Source organism: Cynocephalus volans, chromosome 2, assembly GCF_027409185.1.
Source record: "Cynocephalus volans isolate mCynVol1 chromosome 2, mCynVol1.pri, whole genome shotgun sequence".
In the NCBI taxonomy this organism is placed as follows: Eukaryota; Metazoa; Chordata; class Mammalia; order Dermoptera; family Cynocephalidae; genus Cynocephalus; species Cynocephalus volans.
Genome location: NC_084461.1, coordinates 200,225,070 through 200,237,093, shown reverse-complemented (window position 1 = coordinate 200,237,093; position 12,024 = coordinate 200,225,070). Strand labels below are relative to the sequence as shown.

The following is a 12,024-nucleotide window of genomic DNA, read 5'->3' as shown; positions in this document are numbered from 1 at the left end:
TTTAGGCCTGGGGGACCAGCTTAAAGCATTTCTCCATTAATCTAAGAAGGTTGACACCACGATCCATGTTACCATGCAGGGCCCTAGTGCAGGAGAGCACATGTTTAAATGCATCCTCACAGGCTACCTGTCTTTCTGAGCACGTACCCACGTTCCCAGCCTGGAAGTGTTACACTCAGATCTAATTCCCAACATGGGGAAATAGGACTTTCCGTAATTTGAACAAGTCTCTCAAAGAACCTCACCCGCAGCCGAAGCATCTCCCCTCTGTCTTTCTCTCTCCCCCTCTCCCTCTCTCTCTCTCCTGGGGTTGGTTTGAATCCCAATTGAGAGCTCAGTTTGGAGGAGTCCCTCAGACCAATGCCTCAGGCTCCAATCTGAGCCTCTTACCCCAGGTGATAAGAAAATTAGGAGCTGAGAGCAGCGTGACAAAAAGACAGTTTGGCCCTGGGGCGAGAGCCAGGGGTTCTGCTCTGGATGGTGGATTTACAGCCTAGCAACACATATGCTTCTTTTTACTGTTGCCAATTTTATGTAACCAATTTAATTGCACTGTGATCGGAGAACATTTTTGTACAATATTAATTCTTTGAAATGCGTTGAGACTTCTTTGTTGCCAATTTTTTCACTAGTCTCCCCATTCCTTTGATATTATTGAAATCTATGCTGCTTCATTCTCAAATCCAAGTTACAGGGCAGTGAGTTAGGACTGAGGACCGCTGAGCATTAGGAAATGCTCCCTAAGAACCAGCAGAGCATGCCCGTAAGGGTCCATGCTTGGTTTAACACTCGCCTGTCCCTGTCTTGAAATTCTTCATACATTTTTTTAACAAGGAACCCCACATTTTTACATCACACTGGACCTCACAAATGATGTAGCCAATCCTGCCCGGGGTTCTGGGGCACTTTGAGAAACTGCGGGTCTCGGTGGGTTTCCATGGGCTATTTCCAGAGGAGTAGAAGGAGAATGGCCTTCTTTCACTTTCTAGAACATGCATCTCTCTGTCCTTACTCATTTTTCTCCAGATGTTGCCATGGCTGGCTCCTTCTCATTTAGTCTCAATTACAATGCCTTCCTCTCAGACAGGCTGTGCTACGAACCCCGCTATATATCACAGCACCACTTCTCTGTCTTCCTAACTCCGATCACATGCTCATGTTTTTTCTTTTGTCAGCCTGTTCATTTTATCCATGGACACACACACACACACACACACGCACACGCACACACACACATGCACGCATGCACACACACACACGCACACACACACACACACACACACACACACACACACACATTTCCTCCACCAGAATGCAGGTTCCATAAAGGCAGGACAATTCCCGGGCTCTTCTCTCTCTCTGTTCCTCAGAAACTCAACAAACCTGGGCTCCAGGCACAGTTCCCAACATTAACTTCTGCCTGACTTCAGAAAAATTATTCAGCCTCTGTTTATCTATAATATGGAGAATAACGATAACAAGAAGCAAATGGAATAACACAAGCACCTAACACTGTGTCTGGCATGGAATAGGTGTGTGCTAAGAATTTACCAAATGAATGAATGATTGCATTGACGATGTGCAGAACCTCTGCAAGCACAGTCCAAAGTACTGTGCTTGGGAGTCATATTTTTTCACTTACTTCTTATTACTAACCCATCTTAGAGGTGAAGAGACTGAGGCTCAGAGAGGTTGAATAATTTGCTCAAGGTTATGCAGAAATTCACCATTGGATCCCTAACTGAAAATCAGGCTTGTTGAAATGCAGAGCCTATGCCCTCCCCAGTTCTTCCCTCACTTTCACTTGCAATAATCCTACACACTGCATGGGGCTTGTCCAGCACAAGGTATGTTTCTTTACACCTAGTGCTCTCTAGTCATTTCACACCTCACAGGAACCCTGAAATGCAGGCGGATCCCTTCCAGCTTTAGGAACTGTGAGTCAGGTGCTGTGTGGAAACTAGAGATTCAGGGAAGGAAAACGCATCAGAAGCTCAACAGGAAAAAAGATTTAAGGCCCTAGAGACAGAAGATCATGAAAATGTCCACAGAAATCTAGGGTTCATATTGGATTCCTGGGCACCCAGGGTCTGGAGCTCAGAAAAGGTGGATCAGAACAAAGGATGAGCATGAGTCTTGATACCTGGAACAGTGACAGATAAAGGTGTCTCCTGTTAGAATGAGGGTGAGGGCAGGGTCCCTTTAAGGCCAGAGAAGATCTCCACCAAGCAGAGACTGGAGTCCTGTCTGTGACTCTGCGACCTCACCACTAGGCTCTCCTTTCCCAGGTAAGAAGTCTGTTTCTTCGTTTTCCTCTCACCTCTCTAGCTTGCCATCCACACTTCTGAGTATGGACCCTCTGCCTCTTTCCAATCTTGTTATTTAAAACAAAAAAAAAATTATTGTTTATTAGAAAAGCTGTGCAAGTGAAAATGGTTCAAAAAGTTTGCTTGTGGACCGAAGATACTACTATCTACAGCCATTCATCCCCATTACAATTAATGCAAAAGCTTTCATGTTTCTACGAATGGAACAGCCAGCCCAAGTATCCAGAAAGTAACATTGACAAAGGGAGTTTGCACTTACAGACCTAAGTTCTATCATGGCACTAACAAAACTGGAGAAGAAGGGGGTGGTGGGAGGGGGAGGGAGAAGGGAGAAAGGTGGGGATCCTAAATGCAATCATGAGTCGGGAAGCAGCTACAACATCAGTATTTGCTGTTTCACCAGCAGTTTGGCAGCTGTGAAAATTAGCAGGGAATGGTGAAAATCCTTGAAATGTGCATGCATGGAAGCCACCTTGCACAAACTAAAGAAATTTTTTAGATAAAGCCCTTTATTTAGAGGCAAGAACATGGGGTTTTAGATTCCTCTGGGTCTCTGTTTTGTGGCTGCTGAGCATGAACATTTTTATGGGAGAGGTTGAGGTTACAAATCTCTGAGCGAGGAAAGGGAACTCTCCCACATTGCTGGTGGGAATGTAAATTGGTACAGCTACTGTGGAAAACAGTACAGAGGTTTCTCAGAGAACTAAAAATAAGTCTGCTCTACAACCCAGCTATCCCACTACTGGGTATATACCCTAAGGAGGTGAAGTCGATGTATCAGAAAGACACCTGCACTCCCATGTTCATCACAAAGCTGTTCACAATAGCCAAGAGATGGAATCCACCCAAATGCCCATCAATGTATGGTTCATCCCAATATTATTATATATCCACCTTATTATTATATTCATTTTACAAATGAGGGAATTAGGCCAAGATTGGACATGGAACTTGCTCAAGATCACACACTGGAGATCATTTTCCAGTCCCATTATCTTGCCAAAGGCTTGGCAAGCCAGGCCAAGTAGTTTCAGCAGTAATAAGGTAACATCAGCAGGGCAGTATCCTGTCCTCCTTACCTAAGCAAGCCAGTTATCCCTCCACGCCCTAAACCCCGTTGGGTCCCCCAGCAGATGTGGCACCCAGATCAGCTAAAAACCCATAGAGCTCCCCAGGGTGCAGCCCACCTGCTGTGCCCAGCCCCACCTAGCCCCTTACAGGTTACCTCTCCGTATCACTGTCACTGGATGCCACCTCTTCCAAGGCCGCCTGCAGGTCAGCAATCCGCCGGATGGATGTCTCCAGGTCTGTCTGGAGGGTTTGCCTCACTGCTGCAAGCTCCTCCACGTACTTCTCCTGGAGACAGAGACCACATGTTGGCCTTGGGTAAGAACCCCATGCATCCACGAGTTCACTGGGGAGGAGACACACCCAGGGATGAGCCTGGTGTTCACTAAGCACCTATTATGTGGTGGATACTCCATGAGGGGCTCTCTCTGAAGATGGGCTGGTCATAGAGGAGGGAATGGACTCTTGGGGCCATCCAAGGATGCAGAACTTGTCCCCCATTGCAGGGCATGTGGCACCCAGCATGTCTGACGCAGTGCCATGCTGCCTGATGCACAGTTGGTGCTTAGCTCATCTTGGATAAATGAATAAACGTAAAAACCAAGAACAGTTATGGACACTGGTTTTGGAAGCTGAGCCCTAGGAATGGATCTGGTGCAGGAGGTTAGGAGAGGACAGAACAAGAGAGGCTTTCCTTCAGCTCTGTCATCTAGATGTCCCCATCTTTCTGTCCTCAATGGCAGCAAAGGCAAAGATGGAAAACCCAGCAAGGCTCCCTTATGAGTAGGCAAACTGGCACTTACGGAGCACTTTCCATGGCAAGCCCTGTGTTGTGTTTTACACTCATGACTGTCACCTCACAAGCCTGGCAAGTGAGTCCCTATTATTGCTCCCATTTTGCAGATGAGAAACTGAGGCCTTGAGAAGTGAAGACTGAATCGCAGTGCTGGAACTCGAGCTCAGTGCATCTGACTCCCCTCTCTGTGCAGTGCTCATTCTCAGTGCTCAGTACTCTCTGGGACTGCCCTAATCAGATTTTGTCCAGACTCCGGAAAATCTTTGACTTCCATTTGCAGCCGATTTCACACATCCCTACCCTTAACTCAATGATTGTCAACTGAGGGTGATTTCACCCCCCAGGGGACATTTGACAATGTCTGGAGACATTTTTGGTTGTCATGACTTGAGGGGAGATGACAGGCATCTAGTGGACAGAGGCCAGGGACGTTGCTCAGCACCCTACAATGCACAGGGCAGCCCCCACCATGAAGAATGATCTGGTCCCAAATGCCAATAGTGCTGAGTCTGAAATCCTGGGTTAAACCCAGAATCCTACCTTCTGGGAGTTAATCCTACAGGGGATAAATCAAAAGGCAGAGCAAAGCTCTGCACCCAAGGATGCTTGGAGCAGTGCTTCTGATGACACGAAGAAGCTGGAAGCTACCTCATCACCCAGCAATTGGGAATGGTTAGGGAAATCACAGCATGTCACTTTGATGCTATTAGACAGACATTAACATTAGAAATAAGGATTGTGGCAGCGTGGAATGCATCTGTGAAATAATGTGCAGCAAACGGAATAAAACAGAGGAGTACCATACCCAAATCTATGCAAATAACACACACATTTGGAAAAACACTTGGAGAGTTGGGAATATTTATGAATGGGGGTGAATATATGAGATTTTTCTTTTAAGCTGTTCTAATTATGTAAAGTTTGTTTTTGGACTGTTTAAAGAAATACACATATACTAACTGATGAGAGTGTGGATGGGGGGAAACATCAGGATTTAGGGTCACATCTAAGTGCAATTCCCAGCTCCCCATCAAACTCACAAGCTGTGTGACCATGAACAGCTCACAGTCCCCCTCTGAGCCTGGGATCATTTTTCTTTATCTTGCACATGAGGATGAGACCAGTGAGGCCACTCAGAGCAAGTAAAGAGCAGAGCCAGGGTTGGAATCCTGGTCTTCCTGGCTCCAAGTCCAGTGGTCTTTCTGGGGCCATGTGTGTATACCCTAAAGGAAGACAGCAAGGACCATGACTTGTCCCCATTTTAGGGACACACTTAGCTCCCCTTGGCAGATCAGCTTGTTCACTCACATTATTGTAAGTGTGTGCCTTTCAAATGCTTTTAAATCTTTTCTGATTTAAGAGAGAGAGAGAGAGACAGAAGCAGCAGCCGAATACCAAGCAAGCCTAGGGGCCAAACTGAGCTGATGAGAGAGGGGGTGCGTGGAGAGAGGTGGAGGTGCTGAGAGGTGCTGGCAGTACATTACAGTTGATTGAAGCTGCCAGCTTTGAAATGCCCATCTCAGTCCCAACAAGGTGAGACACAATCTGAGGCAGGGGCAGGCTGGAGGCCAGCGGGCTGTCAGAGGAAATAAAGGACAGAAAGGAGGTGCTCACTACAGGATGCCAGCATGTCAGTTCATAAATACATCTAGAAATATGGCTAGGTACAAAATCTCAGCAGCTTATGGGAGCATTTGCCCAAGCTCAACTCTTCCCTAGTGGGCCAGGATGATGGTGTCACTGGGAATCAACAACCTTCTCCCAGGATATGTAGTACCTGTGTCTTTGGAAGACACAGGCAGAGAATTCTGGATTTCTGCCTTAGATCCTAGAAGAAGCCAACACATCAGGGCCATTGTAGGCATGTGGTAACTACATTGGACCCCACAAACATTGGTTGAATGAATGTCTATTTTAGAGATGAGGAAACTGAGCACCAGAGCAGCAAAATGACCTTTCTGAGGTCATGCAGCTGGGAGACCACAAAGCTGAGATGAGCATCTAGGTTTTGGGTTTTCCAGTGAGAACTCTTTAGACCACATATGCTGAGACATGAGAAATGAGCACAGATCTCCCTTCCCAGTTTAACTTGGGTGAACCTTGCCCAGGTGTCATGACACTTGCAAGAGTGTCATGCAGGAGCAGCAAGCGTCTAAAATCTAAATCTTCGGGGAGCCTCCTGGTGGGAGGAAGAAAGGGACAGAGGCAGGCAGTCTCAGGCGTGGGTGGATCTGGGCTGGGACTAAGCAGGTGGGCAGAGGAAATGGGGTCCTAAAATGAGTCATATGCATAATATCATGAAAGTGAAAGTAGGCTCTGGAGCCGGGAAGCCCATGTTCAAATCCCAGCTCTGCTGCTCACTGGCTGTGTGACCTTCAGCAAGTTACTTAACCTCTCTGACTCTTAGTTGTCTCATCTGTAAAATGGGGGTAGTAACAGACCCTCCTTCACAGGGCTGTTATGAGCTTGGCAGAGTGGAAGGGCTTAACCAATGGTGGCATTTTTATTATTTAATTCCTGAAGAAGAATAAGGAGCCTCAGAAAGGGTGATATTGTTCCAATGTCACTGAGAAGACTTGCCAAGGTCACACAGCAAATAAGGAGATTGGAATGCAGGACTCTGGCTCCAAAGCTATTTTGCTATCCTGTGGAGAAAAGACATGAACAGAAAATAAAGACAGCATAGAAGATAAGTTATCTAGACAGAGTAAAAAAAGTTGAGAACAAAAAAGCCACCGATAGACAAGGGTACGTGCACCAAGGATAGGGTTCAGAGGCCTGCCACTACCCCCACCCTTCACTGTGAACCCTTTGCCCTCTGCATCCCATCCGTCATCTGCTGGGGACAAGCATTAGCCTCATCAGGAACACCCCAAGCAGAGAGATTTGGGAAATTAAGTGTCTGTGTAATCAGCAATCAGCAAATCTTTCCTGCTTCACGCAAAAGCCAAATGGAGCCTGCTGATTGCAGAGACTGAGTTGTTAGGCTAAGTGAATGCTGTGCTGCAGCCTCCCAGGGCAGACAAAGCAAAGCCCCAGACAAGTCTCCTTGAGAGACATGGAGGAAATGCACCAGGAGAAGGGGACTCAGGGAACCCTGCTCAGGCCTGGGAGTCAGGCCTTTTTCCACCCTGCACGGAACACATGCATCTGACTAGTGATGCTTGGGATTGGCTCACTGCTGTTCTATGGAAACGGGGCTCTGTTTTGAGGATAGATATGAGCTTGGTCTTCTGTGTTGGCAGCTTTCCTTAGAGACTTGGAGCATGGAGAAGATTGGGGGTAGGGGATAATTAGGATATAAAACTATTTAGATGGTTAGATGTATTTACAGTAGAAACCCATTAAGAGGGGTCTTCAAATAGTTCATAGAAGGATTCTTATTATCTTATAACTTAAGTTTTCCATTAACTTTTGAAGTACTCCAGATACCATATTCCTAGATTAACCTAAAACTACAATATAGTAATATACACACTGTAATAGACACACAACATATATATGTCCTAGTATATTTTATATATTCGTAGACTATTCATTCATACTTACATTTATTTAATAAACATTTACTGAGTACCTTCTACATGCTGGAAATAATCTAGGCATGGGTAGTATGGATAAAGTCCTCACTTCCGTGGAGCTTACATTCTTGCAAGGACCTAATCTATCTGTATTGCCAGTGTCTGGAACATAGAAGGCACTCAATATGTGTTTTGGGATGGAACAAATGACATTATCATATGACTATTAGTTGTGAATGAAGAAAAGACAAGATTATTACATACACCTATTATATGCTGTAGATTCTGGCAATGTGATACCCTGTGTTTCTGAAGCCATGACCAGGGAAGACCCTCACCATAAGTGTTCCCTGGACTTTGGACTTCCCAGCCTCCAAAACTGTAAGCAATAAACTTTGTTTTCTTATAAATTACCCAGTTCCAGCTACTTTTGTTATAAGCAACAGAAACAGCCTAACATAGCATACTTAATGTACACCACGTACACAGAGATAAAGACAATAATATGTAGTATGTCTGTAAAATTCATACTTGCAAATTACCTAGCATTGCTTGAGAAAATCATGATCCTTTATTAAACTCTCAGGCTACTCCACCTGGAGCATACTGCATAGAGTTGCCCATATGGGAAGCAGTTCATACGATAATTAATGTCAGCAATTAAAATCATCTCCTCTTGTGATGGTCAATTAGAGGCTAATATTTAAAACTGTTGTTTGTTTTCTCTGCCCAGAGCATCTCAGTCTTCAGAGGACCCTTTCCTGTCTTCAAACACACAAGACTCTCATACATGAGTGTCTGCAGCTCTGGAGGTTGCCTGCTGAACCCTTTGGGGTGTCTCCTAAAAGTTAATTTAATTCCAAAGTTAATTTAACATCTGCTATGTATTTTATACTATAAATCAGACTACCTCAAAACACTCCCAAAACTTGATGAAAGTTCATCTTGTTTTTTTCTGATGCAGCAAACATAAATAAAAACATGTTAGTACCAGAGCCTGGCACTAAAAGCAATTTTACACATTCACATATGCTATTGTAAATATATAAAAATACATATATGTGAAAATGCATGTGCACATATGTATATATAGATATAAACACAAATATTCCCAGTGTCTGACACATAGATTACTTAACAAATATTAAGTACATATCTGAGTCTGCGTGATCAGCAATTGGCAAGCCTTTCCTGCTTGAACTTGAAAACCAAATGGATTTGAATTTCACGTGTGCCATGCAGCTTATGCTATAGATAAGACTATCCCAAAACACCCCTAAAACTTGATGAAAAAAGCTCAAGTATTTTTATATACTTAATAAATGTTTAGTAAGTTTTGGACCTACTTAATAAATATTTGTTGAATTAATTAATTGGCAAATATATTTATTTATATTTCTCACATGCACAGGCACTATGATAAATATTTGAAATATCTTACCTCACTTAATCTCTATAAGAACTCTCAGAGTCAAGTTTCTATAAACTCATAAAAAGTTACTTGAGAATATTACAACCATCTAGTGGCAATGGTTATTATCTCTGTGTGGTGAGATAGGAGGTGATTTTTAATGTTCCTTTTTACACTTCTCTAGATTTTATGCAAAGAATATGAATTAATTTTCTTATCAGAAATTTAAAAATATAGAATTTTATTCCTCTCTGACACTCCAGTGAGTGATGCCCTCCTGTATCTGCTCAGTGCTGAAAGGAAGTCTTGGCAGCCTCATTATCCCCATTTTACAGAGAGCAGGCCGAGGCTCAGAGAGGTTGTCATTTTCCTAGAGGCACGCAACGAAGAAATGATCTGGAGCTGAGCTCAGGTCTCCTGACTTCAGACTACAGCTCAGTCACCCTTTGCCTCTAATTGCTCCTGCTTCATCCAAGGATATCTATGTCTCTGGAAGTATAGAAGTCTTTCTAGAACAAAAGGTTATGAGAAACTGCCATTGCTTCATTCAATTTGTCCAAGTGTCACTTGTCTGTGACAAATGAGGCTGTGAGGAAAGATAAAAGCCCTGTGAATTGTGTCCTGGTAAGAGCTCCAAGGCTGCACTGACTATGGAGTGGAAATCAGCAGACCGTGTTTAGCCCTATTTTAGGAAAAGAAAGAGTTGGGGTGGCCCTTGGAAAACCCAAAAGTATGCATCAAATTCTCTTATTTAAGATGGAGAAGGAGCCAAATCTCCTGCAGGGAAAAGGACTGGGTACAGCATGGTCATCACTATAACGGTCTTTTCTTCATAATCATCCTGCAAATTCACTGTTATACTCTATTGTTATGATGTGATAATAGACACAGAGAGACTAATTAAAGAGCCTGAAGTCACACACTAGAAAATGGCAGACAGATTCAGGGTGAGGCCTTCACATTTCTAAAGAGTAAATGTATTATTAGTCCATTTCTGTTGCTTATAACACAATACCTGGAATGAGGTGATTTGAAATGAAATGAAACTGAAATACAGTTTCAGAGGCTAGGAAGCCCAAAGTCCAGGGAACACATCTGGTAAAGGCCTGTTGATGGTGTCGGTGACACAGGGGTCTCACATGGCAGAATGGCAGGGCAGAAAGAGAGAGACTAACCTCCTCATTCACTCTCCTTTTAAAGCCACTAGAACCACTCCCTGTATTCCAAGAATGTATCAATCCATTCACCAGGGTACAGTCCTCACAATCTAATCACCTCTTCAAGGCCTCACCTTTCAATTAACATAATAGTATTTCCCACCCTCAATGGTTATAGTGGGGTTTAAGTTTTGGGGGGATATTCAGTCCAAGGCAATCAGCAAATAGCTAGCAACTCTTCCTGCCCTTGTCTGCACCCACAACAAGCCTGTCTAATCAATCACTGCACAGACCCCAGCAACCAGGGGCTAGCACCCATTCCCTGGAGCACTAAGCCAAGCACTTCATCTCTGTTTTTCATCTGCCAGCATCAACCAGAACTCCCAACTCTGCCACACTTTTAACAATCTCCATCTTTCTGGAAATGCTTTTTGGATCCTTAAGGAAGACACTTATATTAATTGGTTGGTTTTGGGGGGAGGTTACTTCTTGAAAATTGGTGAGTCTTCCATGGAACTGAGTGAAGCTAAAACTAATCACACTTACTGAGAGACCTTGGTGGGTGGGGAGGGGGAGAAATGTAAACTGCTGACAACGTGGCAAGCAGCAAGAGCAGACGAACCCTAGCAGCTACGAGGATTTTGAAGAGTTACTAATCCTTCCTTACTTTCAGTTCCTCATCTGTTTCCAATGACGGTGTTATTCCCTGACAAAAGGTTGCTGCAAGGGACAAATAAAGAAATGTAAAATTGCATCCACTTGGTATCCTTAACTCAGCAGCATGTACCTGGTGCACAGCAAATGCTCCCATTCCCTTCTAAGTAGAGATTCAGAAAATATGAAGGCTACAGATATTGTAGAGTGAGGGTAATCTCATTTTCTAGAAAATGAAGTCTAAGAATGTGTTACCTTTTTGTGGAAGCTGGAATGATTTTACACGATGCCTTAAGGGAGCCTGTATCAGTTAGAAAAATAGAAATCACTCTAGGCTGTTCAACCTAAGGATTTAATAGAGGGAATTGGCTATCCACGAGATGATGGAAAAGTTAGAAAACCAGGAGAGTTTAGCAAGCAGGAAGGCTCTGCCAATCTAAGACTGAAAGGAAAAAGCCAGGAAGTTGAGCCATCCCAAGGGAGGTGAAACCCCAACTGTGCTGCCTGGTGGAAGCTGGCTTCATGGAGGAGAGGAGTTCCTAATGGGATCTGGAATTAAAAGGAGGCATGGCTGCTTCCAGATGCGCTGAGGCAGTGCCAGAGAGGTAAAAATATCTTGGCTTCTCTCCCCCTTATGTCCTTCAATTCTCCATCGTTGCCTTTTATTGGCTGAACCTACCAGAAGGCAAGGAAACCAGGAACTGCAATTACACGGCAGAGCAGAGAAGGGGTAAGAATGAATCTGAGAGTAAACAGGCAAATGACAGGTACAGAGCACAAAAGCATCCCGGATCAACCCAGGCTTTATTATTTAAGACAGACAATCATGCTTTCAGTTTTTAAAAATCACTTATATGATTTACACATTTTTCTATATGTATATTTCAAGGAAAAGTTATAAGACATCCAGAATTATGATTTTCAAATGCTATAGAATCAAGTGCTAGATTACACATCCCTATTCTGTATTAGTTATTTACTGCTGTATAGCAAATTACCTTAACACCTACTGGTTTGAGATCTCAAACACTGCTTATTGTCTCTCAGGGTTTTTATGGGTGGGGATTCAGGAGTGGCTTATTTGGGTGGT

The 12,024-nt window shown here is 43.8% G+C and overlaps 1 protein-coding gene across 6 annotated transcripts in view; it reads right to left on the bottom strand.

Annotated features, from left to right (window-relative positions):
• Positions 1-12,024, bottom strand: part of MYO18B (myosin XVIIIB) — a 280,263-nt gene that overhangs the window by 32,168 nt on the left and 236,071 nt on the right. For all 6 annotated transcript variants that reach the window (XM_063086857.1, XM_063086860.1, XM_063086861.1 and 3 more), the window contains exon 40: positions 3,553-3,683. In XM_063086857.1, the coding sequence (XP_062942927.1) occupies positions 3,553-3,683 (131 nt within the window). The remainder of the gene's footprint in view (positions 1-3,552; positions 3,684-12,024) is intronic.